The sequence below is a fragment of the Bubalus kerabau genome, chromosome 7 (genome assembly GCF_029407905.1).
Source record: "Bubalus kerabau isolate K-KA32 ecotype Philippines breed swamp buffalo chromosome 7, PCC_UOA_SB_1v2, whole genome shotgun sequence".
In the NCBI taxonomy this organism is placed as follows: domain Eukaryota; kingdom Metazoa; phylum Chordata; class Mammalia; order Artiodactyla; family Bovidae; genus Bubalus; species Bubalus kerabau.
The window spans coordinates 87,544,111-87,559,938 of NC_073630.1; the positions used below are offsets into that span (position 1 = coordinate 87,544,111).

The 15,828-nt window shown below is 35.8% G+C and overlaps 1 protein-coding gene across 2 annotated transcripts in view; it reads left to right on the top strand.

The window, feature by feature from the left end:
* STAP1 (signal transducing adaptor family member 1) overlaps window positions 1-15,828 on the top strand; it is a 34,428-nt gene that overhangs the window by 15,863 nt on the left and 2,737 nt on the right. For both annotated transcript variants that reach the window (XM_055588694.1, XM_055588695.1), the window contains 6 exons: window positions 2,821-2,934; window positions 4,651-4,707; window positions 7,615-7,787; window positions 9,444-9,572; window positions 14,075-14,144; window positions 15,421-15,517. In XM_055588694.1, coding sequence (XP_055444669.1) covers window positions 2,821-2,934; window positions 4,651-4,707; window positions 7,615-7,787; window positions 9,444-9,572; window positions 14,075-14,144; window positions 15,421-15,517 — 640 coding nt within the window. The remainder of the gene's footprint in view (window positions 1-2,820; window positions 2,935-4,650; window positions 4,708-7,614; window positions 7,788-9,443; window positions 9,573-14,074; window positions 14,145-15,420; window positions 15,518-15,828) is intronic.

The window sequence follows — 15,828 nt, forward strand, 5'->3', positions numbered from 1 at the left end:
AAGAATTTAAAGCTGCCTTTAAATATTTGAAAGACTGTCAGGGGTCATGTGAAAGAGTCACTGAATCTGTTTAGTGTTATTCCAGGGGAGAGGGACTAGTTCCCATGGATGGAAATTGTCTAGGGAAAAACTAGCTTAATACAAGAAAAACCTTGCCACAGGCAGAGCTGTGGAGGATGTAAGTTTCATGTTGTTCAAGATGTTCCAACACAGGCTGGATGACTGCATGGAGGAATACCCTGGGGGAGATTCAAGCATCAGAGGGCAGCTAGATTAGACAGATGGCCACTAAGGCTCTTTCAATACTACAATTAAAAACAAAAGATAGACTCCTTTCTTCTAATCAGTAGATAAGCTTATGATACTTTATCTAAGTGCACCATTTGTTCCTTTGTTGCTTCCTTCTTTAGCTTTAGATAATTTATCAGAAAAAGATTCTGTGTAATTTAAAAATTTTGTCCCCCTTCCCTTATACCTCCGTTTCTATTTTTAATTGTTCTTTGTTCATTGAAGATAAATAGATCAACCCAGACTTAACCTCAACCATATCAAGACAGGAATAACTCTGGAAAAAAATTCATTTCCTTATTTTTATGCCTCACCTTAGTCAGAAAACTAGAATAAGTATACTTACAAGAATATAATAAAATAAGTTATATTGGGCACAACAGAGAGGAAAGTAAAGGAAATAAAAAGAAGTCAAGAATGAGAGGGATTTAGCAAAAATTATAACTAATGTAAAAATACCTAATAAGATTAGAGATAGTAGTAATCTTTCAGATATTGCAGAGCATGTCTGGTCAGCTGCATACAGACCAGACCACATAGACCAACTGCTCAGAAGGAATGTTTTTATTATACTAGAATAAGATAGAAATGTCTTAATAGGATCCTTATAACCAGCAGCATGTCAATCCTGAATATTCATTTGAAGACTGATGCTGAAACTGAAGTTCCAACACTTTGGCCACCTGATACAAAGAGTGACTCATTGAAAAAGATCCTGATACTGGGAAAGATTGAGGGCAGGGAGAGAAGGGAGTGACAAAGGATGAGATGGTTCAGTGGCATTACTGACTCAGTGGACATGAGTTTGAGAAAACTCTGGAAGACAGTGAAGGACAGGGAAGCCTGGCAGGCTGTAGTCCATGGGGTTGCAAAGAGTCTTAACACAACTGAGTTACCAAACTGAACTGAACCAGTAGCATTTGGTAAATGCTGAACAATGGCTTTCCAGGAAAAAGTATATATGAACATATATATTTATTATAGATATTATTGATACAAAGAACGTGTAATACATAGTTAAAAAGTAAAATACACACTCTTTACTAACTTCCATATAGGCAATTAATTCTCACAGAATACTTTCACTGATTCTTTTGAACCTGTATCTGTAGCCAATTATTATTCAATTATGACTTGACAAATGGAGTTGTTTTCCAATCTGATGTTTCCCTAATATTTTTATTGTCATTAAATATTATATTGGACATGAATGTTGGCCAATGTTTTTGTTTACATTAATGAGTAAGAGGCAAGCAAAGCAATAATTATGTATGTAAGAATGTCACCCATTTGTCAATGACGTGAGCAACATCTTTGTTGAGTGAGATAATGATTTTAGAATTATGGAAGGATATTTTGTCATTTTTTGTTCTGTTTACAATGAAAAAGCTTGAGAGACAGCAAACTTTAAAATTTCATCTGCAGTACTGACATTTTCCCCTTCACTTTCTGAAGTTTAGATCAGCAAACTGTGGTCTTTGAGCTAAATTTAGCCTATGGCCTGTTTTTGTATAGTCTATGAGCTAAGAATATTTTTCACATTTTTAAAGTGTTGTTTAAAAAAACAAGCATTTGCGACAAAAACTGTATATGGACCACAAAGCCTAAAACATATCCTATCTAGCCTTTGTAGAAAAAGTTTGTGGGCCCCTTGGACAATTAACAAAACAAAACCTAAATCAAACCTTAATTTGTTGTTGTTGTTTAGTCGCTCGGTTATGGCTGACTCTTTTGAAACACCATGGACTGTAGCCCACCAGTTCCTCTGTCCATGGGATTTTCCAGGCAAGAATACTATAGTGGGTTGCCACTTCCTCCTCCAGGAGATTTTCCCAACCCAGAATTGAACCTGAGTCTCCGGCACTGCAGGCAGATTCTTTACTGCTGAGCCACCAGTAAGGTTTGCCACTTTTCATGGTGTAAAAACTCCCACCATGACTAATTTCACCCTATCGATGTTATTTCACTGTACGTGGGGTTGGAAAGAAAGGTTCAGCAGCACATCATCACAGTATGTTTATAGCATTCTCACTACATAGAAATGAAGATATAAATAAATACAAGAGCACAGAGAATGCTATATATTAGGGTTGGCCAAAAAAGTTCTCTCACATTTTTCCATAAACATGAAAAACCTGAACAAACATTTTGGCCAAATGGATAGTAATATAACTAGGAAAACAGGAGTTTTGAATTTTAATTACCTTTGTTGCTAATATGATTTATTTAATTTTATATTTATATAATTTAATTTTTAATAATGGATATGCTTAACAATTGGCTTGCAAAATTCCTGAAAATTTCTCAACTGGCTTTTGCAAGTATGAGCCAGTTGAGTCCACCACCACATAATACATTTTCCAGTGCCTTCTGGGTTGGGAAGGGGTGCCACACACAGCTGAAAGCCAGGATACCATGGCAAGTACAAATAAGTTGAAATGAAGATATTATTTATTTTCCTTCCTGCTATAATTAATATCAATATATATTACTCATGAAGTAATTTAATGAGATTTCCCTTTATCTTTGCAGTATGTTGACAAGTTAGATATAATAGACCTTACATGCCTTACTGATCAGAATTCAACTGAAAAGAACTGTGTAAAATTCACCCTTGTTTTGCCAAAAGAGGACGTACAATTGAAGGTGAGTGAGAAGAATTAGTCTAAAACAAGTCATAGTTATAAATAGCATTCACCTCTTCAAAATCTTAAAAGGAATTAAAGGAATTATGTGAGGAGCACCAAGTCATATTTTGTTAACATTTCTTGTCTTTTGCCAAGAACCATAATTTTCTAAATAAGGATTTGAAAGGGCACATTCCCTGTTTAGTATACAAGCACACTGAAACCATATACTTCTGTCCTCTGGCAAAGTCAGAAATCCATCCCACCTGGTGTTTTCAGAAAGTTGTTCTTGAATTGGCATCCAAGAACTCAGCATTCACAGAGTTCCCAGATGATTCTGAGACATGTATGAACTCTACACAGGTAGAGATATGTTTGTTAAACTTACCACTGTATACCAGTACCTATATAGGAAAAGGTTTTATTCTTGAATTGACATTGAAAGTGAGCCAGTGAAAGTCAATCAACAACTGCAACATAGAGAATTAACTTGCAATTGAATAACATGTAGTTGGATTTCATCTTGAAAGTGCTGCTCCTTTAGCTTCAGTGTACCAGAAATCACTTGTACTCAGGAAATGTGAGGTCCCATTCCCAAGCCTGGGCCTCTGAATCTGCATTTTAAGCAAGCTCCCTGGATAATTCTGATGTGGCATTTACAGTATAACCTTGGAGTCAGATGCCCAGATTTGAACTCTGGTTGTTTTATTTGTTTGTGTGTAATTATAGGCAACTTACTTAACCTCTTTATTGCCTTGGTTTCTTCATCCAGAAGTCTTAACTGAGATGTAACCCTCTTACCTGGACCACTTTATTAAAATTGCTGCTGTTTTCCCTCTCCCCTCACCACTAATGGCGTTCCCAATCTCTCTTAATCTTACTCTACTTTTTATTTATTTCCACTTGAAGTTAAAACATTTACTCACAATTATGTTTATTATTTATTCCTTACTAGACCCTAAACTCTATGAGAATAAGGAGTTTTGTTTTATTCTTAGGTGTAAACTAGTACATAAAAGTGCCTAGCACTTAAAGACACCCAGTGAGGATCTATTAAATGAATAAATCTGTGAAATGAAATTTTTTTTTAAAGTCATTTTTTTGCACAATTGCCATGACTAAATCAGTTAATATAGCTGAAATGCTTAGAACAGTAGCTGCCACTTAATAATAAGCACTTAATAAATGTTGGCTGTATCAGTAATATTTAGAGCTAAGAATTGGAAACTTTTAAGGTAACTTACTACGTGGTTGCCTCAAACTTAAAGCCAGTCAGTGTTAAATATCAGCAGGGGGAGTAACTGTGAACTGACAGCTGCAGAAGTAAGTGTGCGAACACTGACAATTTTTCAAATTAAATAAATATGTGCCATTTTACTTGTTTAATAAGCAAAAAGATTAGAGCTATGTATTTCTGTCTTCTGACAAAAGAAAATAGTATGGAAATATTTCATAACAAATACACAATAATGGTTCTAAGCAGAAAGGAAATTGAATTATTGCTTAACTGATTTTAAGTGGTTTAAAAAATACTTGACTTGTTAAAACTTTGTGCTTCAGTAGAAGACTATGCATTTTGTCAATCTTGCTGGGTTTTGAGGGCTTACATATTTGGGGTCTTATAAAACAGTCTTGTGAAATTCTAAAGTTATTCTAAGTTAATAAAAGTATTAATGTTCATAGTTATTCATGTCTTTCCCTCTTTGTCCTTACCTGTTTTTGTCTTCATCTTTAGACAGAGAATACAGAAAGTGGGGAAGAATGGAGAGGCTTCATTCTTACAGTAACAGAGGTAAGAAGGACATTTTTGATTGACTCACTCATTCAACAAATATTTACTGACTGAACACTTACTATGAGCCATGATGACTGACGGGATTGATGTTATAGTAATTGAAAAGTACAGATATAAACCTTTTACACTTACTCATGAAATTTTTATTTTTAGTGGGTGAATGAAAAGGAGAAAATAAGCAAGAAAACAAAACAAGAAAATTTAAAATTGTGATAACCATTATGAAGAAAATCAACAGGGCAATGATTCTAGCTGGTGAATAACAGGTGGTCAGGTAGATCTACTTTTCAGTTTTATCCTGTGGACACAGTGGTCCTTTGTGTATTCTGATATTCAGAGCTACATGGCATCTTCTAAAATATTTTCCATCTCCTTTTTATTCATTTAATACATATTTATAAAATGCAGAGATGGATTTTATGAATGTGCTGTGCTTAGTTGCTCAGCTACATCTGACTTGCAGCCCCGTGGACTGCAGCCTGCCAGGCTCCTTTGTCCATGAAATTTTCCAGGCAAGAATACTAGAGTGGGGTACCATTTCCTACTCCAGGGGATCTTCCCAATCTAGAGATGGAACCCGTGTCTCTGTTGTCTCCTGCATTGTCAGGCAGATTCTTTACCACTGGGAAGCCCCAGATTTTATGAATAACATAGGCAATATGACAAGGACAGACTATCAAAATGAAAAGTGACCTTTCAACATTTTTTTAGTGAGTCTTAAGACAAAGGGAAGCTTATCTTTTCAACTCTGTGGTATCTTATCTGAGACAAACAGTAAGATCTACCTACGAACAGTTATAGTCAACTGTTGCAGCAAGATAAATACCATTATTTTAAATAAATCCACTAAGAAACATGAGGTACTTTGAAAACCAACTCCCTAAAGGGCACCATGTTTTCTAATACTCTTAGAGGATGTGAAAACTTCCCATGTTTGTTAGGGTCAGATAAAGACAGACTTTATCCAAAGTTAGTTTCTAAGTAAAGGCTTTACATTCACATGAAATAAGCACTGCACTTTCAGGCAAAAACAAATACAAGCTGGAGGTTCAACTACCACATAGCAAAGTCACAGGAAGCTAGAAGAGTAGGATTGTTAGAGATGTAAAACGAGTATTGACTTGAGGGGAGGGAGAAACTCTTTGGCGAACTGCATTCCTTCCCTCTGTTATGGAAAGTCACTGTTGTGTGTGTGGTCTGGCACTTCTTATATTGGAGTACAATATCCCAAAGGTATGTGGTTAGGCATCAAGGAATATACTAAAACTACTGGGAAAAAACTTGGGTTACATTTTTCGTAGAACACTATATTTCATGTTTTGGCACCAAATGTTTGTTTTTAGTTTCTCCCCTGGGGTAAGGATAAAAAGCATTGTTTTTTAATTAAAATGTGCAGAATTAAAATAAAATTCATGTGCACTTTCAAAAGGTGACAATTTGCCTCAAATGCTGTGCTAGTAGTGGTTTAGTTGCTAAGTCATGTCTGACTCTTGTGACCCCATGGACTGTAGCCCGCCAGGCTCTTCTGTCCATGGGATTTTCCAAGCAAGAATACTGAAGTGGGTTGCCATTTCCTCCTCCAGATCTTCCCAACCCAGGGATCAAACCTATGTCTCCTCCTGTATCGCAAGTGGATTCTTTACCACTGAGCCTCCAGTTGTGCACAATGTTCCCAGGTCACTCTGTGTATACATTCATACCATACTGTCCTTAGGGCAACTTTAATAAAAGTTTCAGGAACATAGTCTATAGTTGAAAGTGCAGAGACATTGCTCTTGAATTAATTAAACTGGAGTTTGAATCCTGGCTCCTCAACTTTCTAGCTATATGACCCTGGACTAGTTATTTAATCTTCTGAGCCTTTTTTTTTTCCTCTTTAATTTATAAAGTAGGAATAGCAATGTCTATCTTGTAGCATTGCTGTGAGGATTTACAATAGCATGATGCTCGGGACATAACAGGGAATTAAGGCACAGCCATTTCATCAGTTTTTCCTCATTTTCTTTTTTTTTTTCTGGATTGACATATAAGGGAATGCCTTACTGATTATTAGTTAGTTATTTGGAAGAATACTCTTTAAGATTCATTAGATAATGTGTAAACAGAAAATGAAGTTCTAGTGTTTTCTTCCCACATTCCAAAGAACTTTCTTATACACCCCCTGGAAAGTGTATACACTACTCTGGAGCTCAAAATGATAATCAGACACAGCTGATTATTTAGGCTAGGTAGTTTCACATAAAGAAAAATATTCTACCATTTAGATGATAACTTCCAAGAGTACATAGCTGGTCTTAACGAAGTCTAAATCAGGGGTATGAATATAGCTAAGGTGAATATAGATGACTCAATCCAAACACATTTCTAGAAAAGCTATTAAAAACAAGTTATTAAAAAACCTTAGTAGGTAGAGCAGTATCATAATTCTAATGTGTGAGTGAAAATTAAAAACATAAACACAAATACATCAAAAGTATGGATCTCTGATTGCCGATTCTCATTTAACAAATATTTCTCTCAACCCCATTTGCCATATGGCTGGGGGAACTTATTCCAGGTTACCTTTGGGACAGCTGGGCAACTTGCAGGTGCTCTGAGATTTCCCTGGCAGTGAGATCCAGTGAGCTCAGAATAAAAAAATGAGAGGTTTGTTGTTACTTGAATCAGCTTGTAAGGCCAGGTACACTTTGTTTTGGACCAGACCAAAAGGAATGTTTCTTGGAGGAAGAAACTAGTTGGTTTAGAGGTGGATCTAAGACACTATGATCCTTTATTCATGATCCTCTCCTTCCACCTCTGTTAGGTAACTGAAGCTTCTTAGGACCAGAACAGGCTCATCTTTGCTAAAACCAGTTAGTTACTTGGCTGCCTTTCTTGTTTGCCTACTGCTTTAATTGGTTTCAGCTGTCAGTTCCCCTACATGTGTCACTCCTTCCTGGGCAAGTAATTAGACTGCATGAAGTTCTAGAGAAAGAAAAGAAAAGGAGGATTGAGACAGAGCGGACACCAAGCTCATCTCCAGAAAAAGGGAAGCAACCAGTTGAAGATTATGAGGATGTACTGAACCCTATGCCAGCGTAAGTGCACCATGAACTCCAGTTTACTTATTAGGTTGTTAAAAGTTTCTAGTTATCAAGGAGAGCTAATCATTGGACTCATTAAACCAGGAACAATAACTGTCTTGTGGATATACAGTATATCTCTGGGCTCTTGAGTTCAAGCCACATTTCCTCTTCTATGTTGTATCAACAAAATGCAGACTTGAACTAAGTTTCTTACCACAAAGGAAATCCCCTTCCACCCACACCTTTAGACTAAATAGATCTTTTTTTTTCCAAAGAACAAACCTAAATAAAAATTCTATGTAGAAGGAAGGAAAAGATGTTTTTTCACCATGAAACTCTACGATTGACTGAGTTTCTATCAGGAAATTGGACCAAAGATTCAAGTTACCTGAACGTTATCCTCAATGGGTCAATCAGTGACTAGTCTTGAGCTTGTATTTTGAGGAAGACACCATGTGAAATGGGCAGAGTGTTATTGGAGATGAAAAGGCACAGAACATCCTAAAATCAGCAACAGTCTACATTAGTTTTTTAACTTCTTATATTGTTGAAAGTGTGACTAAGACTGTGAACTCTGGAGTCTAGGTTTTCTTGTCAATGAAACTTGTCCTGGTACCATCTTTGACATCAGGTTCTGACATGTACTCCATCTGTACTACAACCACTGAAAACTGCTAGCCATTCTCTTAGCTGAAACCAGGATTAATAGGTTAAAAGTCACATAGACTGCTTCTTTTTCTTTTTTTTTTGCTCAATGAAACAAATAACACATGTTTATTACAGATAAATAAAAAGAAGATTAAACTCACTCCTTGTCCCACCTCTCAGAAACACTTTTTCAATATCTCAGTGTATTGCTATGAGTTAAATTTTTTTCTGTTGAAAAACCAGACTTTTCAGTGACTACAATATTTACTATAAGTGCAAAAGAATTGAATTGCTTTCTACAAAATTTTACACATAAAAATGCTACCAATGCCATTAAAAACCCATATTATACCAAAGGAGTGGATTCAGACAAACCCTTAAGTATGTTAGTTAAAAGAGATCATACAACAAAACAAACTATATGTGTGTGTATATATATATTTTCTTTTTATAACTTTGAATTTTGTATTGGCGTACAGCTTATTAACAACGTTGTGATAGTTTCAGGTCGACAGCAAAGGGACTCAGGCATACATATACATGTATTCATTCTCCCTCAGACTCCCCTCCCATCCAGGCTGTCCTCAGCAGACATAGCAGTATAGCAGACTTCCTATACTATACTATATATATGTTTTGTATCCCTGTAAAGAAACCACCAACAATTATTATTTATCTAAGAGTTTATTATAAACTGAAACTGGAAATATATTGCTATCTTAGACCTTCAAGTGGTAATGGTAAATATATACTGATCAGTAGATAACTCTTCAGGTCTTCATTGTTTAAAAATAAAGGCTTTGGAGGAATGAAGGAAGCAGGGCCTTAAGTATTATATCCGCATACTCCCAGTGGCACAGGCTTGTAATAATAGTAATTTTTTCACATTAACTGTAATAATAAAACTGGAAATGGTAATAAAAGTTAATAACTGTAGTTCTTAAGAGTTATCTTAGTAGCATCTTTTCAAGTAATGAGCTTCATCAGTTAAATTTTTTTTTTTAAATCTCACCTCTGTAGATGTTTTTACTCAGTGTCCCGGAAAGAAGCCACTGAAATGCTCGAGAAGAACCCTTCCATGGGAAATATGATCCTGAGGCCTGGCAGTGACAGCAGAAATTACTCCATCACCATCCGGCAGGAGATAGAGTATGTTTAATTTTAAAATGTATGGAATTGTTAAAAACATGATTATCACTTTAGAAAGCAGTCATAAAAGTTCAGATCTGCATCTGCTATGTGCTTCATTGGGGATAAACATGTGAACACAATAATAGGGAGGGAATGTTATATAAACAATACTAGTCAAAACTAGTATTTGTAGTAGGGAAGAACAGTGAACAAATTACTTTGGTCCTGGATATAGTTCTATTATTCATTCGCTCACTCATTTCAACAAATATTGAGCAACTATAAGCCAAGTGATACTCTAGATACTGAGGATACAGCAGTGAACAAAATCCTTGGTTTAAGGGATGCCCTAAGTCACAAAGCTGAACTCAGGTCCATGGCGTGGTAGCTCCTGAGACTGTCTCTTACCTGTGTAGCATCTGATCAAGGCAGTGACTGGATGGAGCCACTCTTAGCTAGAAGCCAACTCTCAGGTTGGGGGTGTGGGAGAAAGTAGAGGCAGGTCCTGGCCCTTCTCCAGCAGATCATGAACTTGGCATAGAGCTTAGAATTGTTAGCATCAAATCTGAAGCTGAGACCGAAACATTTCAAATCCTAGCTGTGACAAGCCAAACACTCCATATCAGTCCACCTCTCTCCAAATGCACTCCCCACCCCCAACCAGTCCTTGGAAGGTGCACACTCTGAGTTACTCTCTCCTTCTCCATGTGTTTGTCCCTCAATTATTACACAGCATTGTTTTTTAAGTTTTATGGAAATGATGTATAATACTCACCAACCTACAGCTTCATGTTTACCCTGAGGACATGCTTTTGGATTAGTCCATATTGTTACTTGGAGATCTTGTCCTCTTGTAGGTCAATATTTAACTCGCTTTAATGCTCTTCAATAATACTTTAAAATTTTTAATACAGTATTGCATATTTATTGTTGGATTTTATTCTGAGTCATCTTAAGTTTTTCTAAATAAAATATTAAAAATTTGAATAAAATAATTCTTATTTAGCAAAAAACTTTATCTCACTGATTTTTTAAAAGAGAAATATAATCTAACTATTTGAAAGTTAAATTAGATCACATAAGTGATTTTTTCTTTCATACTCTTGGTTAGATTGAGTGTTTGAATCATTTACATATGAACCCTGTGCTGCCATTCTGCATGAAAGGAACAAAATCCTGAGATCTAATGGCTCTTCAAAGACAGTATATTTCCTTTACAATAGTAGCAAGCTCTCTTTTAGTGTGGTCTAAATTAGTCCAACTTTCAATTTGCATTTTCCATATGAGTGAGCTATAAGAAAGAACAGAGTTTTCTGTTGTAAATATGGGTTGTGACCAAATGCAATGAGTTTCTATTCTTAGGATATGGATTTAATGTCACAGTCTTCATTCATATTATATTTGTTACATTTAACCTTATTAGAAAAAGTCTGGCAAAGGAGTTCATATCAAAATTACCTAAGTTTAATTTTAGTAAACATACTTCTAGTTTAAATTCATACAGAAATTCATGCTTGTATAGCTGATGGTCATAAGAACTTATTTCATAAAACTGATTTTCTCTCCACTCTAAAGAAAAGTTGCTCTCTAGAAAGCAAGGAGTAAGGTAGAATGGTCAAAGCACAGTATTTTAACACAAGAGTCAGTAAGTGGTTATTTAGGCTTTGGGAATAGTTTATACTTGATGAAAGTGCCTAGGAAAAATTTTAACTGTTTTTGCACAAGTATTCCTTAAGAGCCAGATATATCCATGATGTAAAGATTATTATATATGTTCTCTAATGTCTCAAAATAAGTCTTTTAGGATGCCTGGATTTAATATCTTGTTTAACAGGTCATCTAATTTTAAAGGATAGCAATTACAGAGAGCAGTAGAAGTTAAGCCTGTTAGATTGTAGCACTTAATGTAAAGACTTTGGCAGAAATCTAGACTATTAGGAAGCACCTGTGTTACCCACAAAACCAATTCACTCTCTTGCAGGTTGCAGGAGAAATGTTCTTTCAGCCATGCAAGTTTAGACCCCTATGTCTGATAAAACGCTAGCTGAAAAGGACAAGTTGGTTTACAAAGCCATACTTGAAAGTAAAATTATCTCCATCTGTTAATAAATCAACTGTTGGGGGAAAAGATATAGTTCTCAGGAAGAAACAAAAGTCATTCAATGGCAACTTATGAGGTGACTCCTCTCTTGACATATCATCCACCTTCATTCAGCCCAGTGATGTGTGAATTCATAAGACATAAAGCTATTCTTACAAGTGTCACAATTTGGTTTTGTTTTCTCAGAATTGTTATGAGTACATGACAAGTTAGAAGTATAAACTCTTTTGGAAGCCCTTAGCAAGAAAGCAATAGAAAATATTTACCCCAAATTCATTCCTCTGCAAAATTTGGGGTCAGAAGCTAAGATTTTATAGCCACACTTAAGGCCACACATTCTTTTTTAAAAGACAGTTACTTCTTTTATGATGTTAAAATCAGGACACCTCAGTCGAGCAAACTTAACAATCTAGTTTTTTTTTTTTCTTCCTATCCCTTTATTCCTTTGGAAAAACAAAATATGCAAGCAAAGCACAGGTCTGAAATGAGTAAAAACTCAAGTGACTTCAGTGGAATTTTTTTCCTATCTTATTTTTGGCCTTAGAACTTGGTCTAACTAGTTAAAAGTGCCAAGAGGATCTTAACTTTTGCTGCTTTTCTTCCCACAACTTTACCAGGGATGATGATGATGATGATGCTATGATGGTTATTATTAGCAGCAACAATCGCTATCCCAACTTACGGGGTACATTTGTGGGTGTTTAGTGTTTGACAAAAACTTCCTTCAAGCACAATAAAAACTGAGACAGTATTTTCCATGTTTTATAAGCGAAGAAGCTGAGATTGACAGAAACTAAGTTAAAACAATGCATTTTAAAAAGTAGTTAAAAAAAAAAAGCTATTATTTACTGAGTGTTTACATGTGACAGACACCGTACTAGGGATTTTTCAAACATTAATTCATAACAGCACTGTGAAGAAAGGCATTACCATTTCCATTATATAGACGAAGAAATGAGGCTCAGAGTTCACACAACTAGACCAGAATATGAATCTAGATCTTTCTGTTTATAAAGGCCATGCCCTTCAAGCTTTCTATCAGTCTTCCAAGAAATAATAATCACTTATTTCATAGGAATAAAGGAATTCCAGCTGGAATTGGTGAGGGTTTTCAGAAGTATTATTAAAAAGATCTTTCATGTAGGGATAAAGATAAAGCCAGAGTCAGACTCCCCAAAAGATGGTATTTGTAGGATCTCCTCTGTTGAGAAGTTTCCTTCACCAGCCTGTGACTGATTCCTCCTGAAGGTTCAGCACTAGGGAATACATTTTTCCCCCCTTAGGAGGGTAGAGGGTTAGGTTTTATCATATGTTTTTAGAATAAAGCTTTAGAATAAGCCATTGGAAACAACTGTTAGCTGTTTTCCAACATGATACTCAATTAAGAGAAGATCTGGATATTACAGTAGATGAGGGGATAGTTCCTTAAATAGAATTATAGATTAGTTCTAGAGGAATGTGATCTGGAAATGGAGAGAGGAGTGATGTAAAAGAACAAGGGAGGCTCTGTAGAAAAAAAATCTGAGGGATAATTTTGCTTGTGCAGCTTCTGTAAACTGGACAGATGTTGAACTGGTTTGTCTTTCAAGCAAATGGAGGTGTAATAAATGCTATTAACTTTTTAACATTAGAGAAGTCTTGGTTCTGACACTACTGCCATATGAATCAAGGGAAACATACTGACTTCTGCTTTCACTGGAAATTAGTTCTAGCAAACAGCACTATTATATGTGTTACTAATACTTTAAAATTCAGTTTATAAACATTTATTGTGTGCCTAATGCTAGAGTACAGAAATGAACTGAATATTCCTTTTAATATAGAGAATATATATTTGATATGTGTATGCCTACATAGGATTTTATCATGTTTTCTACTTTGTAAATTACTAGCATTAAAAAAAAGTTTCAGCCTGAAGGATTTTCAGCTCTTGATTCCTTTTTTCATCTCAGTTATTCTTTCTCATTCATCCACTCAATGACTCAGGTTTCCTTTATCCCAAGTGTATAAATGGGCTTCCCAGGTGGTGCTAGTGTTAAGAACTCGGCTGCCAATGTAGGAGACATAAAAGATGTGGGTTCAATCCCTAGGTTGAGAATATCTCCTGGAAGAGGGCATGGCAACCCACTCCAGTATTCTTGCCTGGAGAATCCCATGGATAGAGGAGCTTGGTGGGCTACAGTCCATAGGGTTGCAAAGAGTCAGACACAACTGAATCGGCTTAGCACACAGAACACTAGTGTATAACCCCCTAAAAAAGAGACACAGGAAATGGTGAATAAAACTCCCCACCCTTTTGGCAAAACTAGAATCATGGGAACATAGCTTTTTACTGTACAGGTGATATTTTATGCTCACTTTAGTTTGATTTGACTCTGTTGTGTACTCAAATGGAGATGAACTTCTTTTGGTTTTTCAGCCTGCCAAGAATCAAGCACTACAAAGTGATGAGTGCAGGGAAAAACTACACTATTGATTTGGAAAAGCCTGTAAGTAGCTATTTCCTTGTTGATTTTCTTCTGCTCCCTCCCAAACACCTACCTTATAGAATTCAAAGTAAGGTGGAAAAGCAGACTCTCTGCCTAGGAGCATAGTGCTGCAAAAAACAGCCATGTTAAGAGGCCCTAAAGGTGGCACACATCCAGGGTGAGACATGAGATGCAAGAGGAAGTGGAAGAGGCAGTGTAGAAGACCATCTTCTATCAATTCTTGCCACTTCTTTCTCTAAAAATCTTTTTCGATACAGTTGTCTCAAGGAGAGAAAAACATTTTTTACCATCTATTTTACATTCTCCAATTAGAAGTATATAGTATTCCAATATGCTTATTTCTAATGGGAAAACAATATTTCAGTGTCTGGTCCTTTAATACCTACCATGCAGAAGTTCAGAAATTCCCTTTAAAAGTAACAAGTAGTGAAGAAAAGGATTGTTCCTTGTCTTCAACCCCTCTTCTACCCCAACTGACAATATAGTATTATCACTATTCAGTACTATGTTAGGCATAGAACCAAATACTCTACACACATCACCTAATTTGTTTGACCACTATCCAGAGTCAGCACCTATTATACAGGTGGAAAAACTGATATCTACACTGGTTTCAGCCAATGAGAATGAAGTAATGTGGCCTGCAGTCTAGGATGCTGGGGAAACAGAGTATCTCTGATGTTAGGCTGCAGTGGTGGGAATTACACTGTTACAATGAGATATTAAAATACTAAGTTTTCTGGCTTCAAAGGGGTCTTTAGTTTCAAGGAGAAGAAACCAATTTTCTTAAGACTAACTTAAGCAAAAAAAAAAAAAAAAAAAAGAATATAGAAAACTCATAGCATGACCAGAAGGCTAGGAAACCTTTAGGGACTAGGAAGCAGTTACTTGTATTAAGCATCATCTGATTAGGAATCTGCTTTCTTGTTCTTCTACTCAAGTTCAAATTTCAGGAGAGGAGCTTTTTGGGCCTAACTTGAGTCACACTCTCATGCAACAACTGGGAAGGATCAGAGTATCCAATTATTGGCCACCAAATTGTATATAACAGGAAACGGGTAACTTAATAGGGAAGAAGATATGGTTGCATAGGAGAAATAAAATTCATGAATAGGTAAAATCTTGAACATTCAGTAAGCCACTGAAGTGAGGAACTGACATGATTTCCTGGAGGATAAGAAATACATAGTAATCTCCACTAAAGTTCATTTGAGCTTTCTCTTACTCTATCATTAACACAGGCAACATTGAGACTTCTCTTCCTCTCTTTATACAGGTAACACTCCCAAATCTTTTCAGTGTCATTGATTATTTTGTGAAGGAGACGCGAGGAAATTTACGACCATTTATATATTCAACTGATGAAACCCTTGGTATGTTCTTCACTGTTGTATTAAAAAAAGGAAAACAAAATAACAAAAAACCAATATATGATTTATAATAGCCACCAGGTAGGATTATAATGTACTATAGTATAGTATTAATAATATAGTATCAATCCTATAACACTATAGGATTATAGTCTATGGTCTATTATATCCTGGTGGATACAGTAGAGGCCCACTCTGGAGGAAAAAACCCTGAGGCATGTATTGTAACTACTAGCTTCACTCCATCGTTCTACTCAGCTTTATCACGTAAGTTTGATAAGAAGAAAACCATAGTCATGGAAACCAAATGGAAT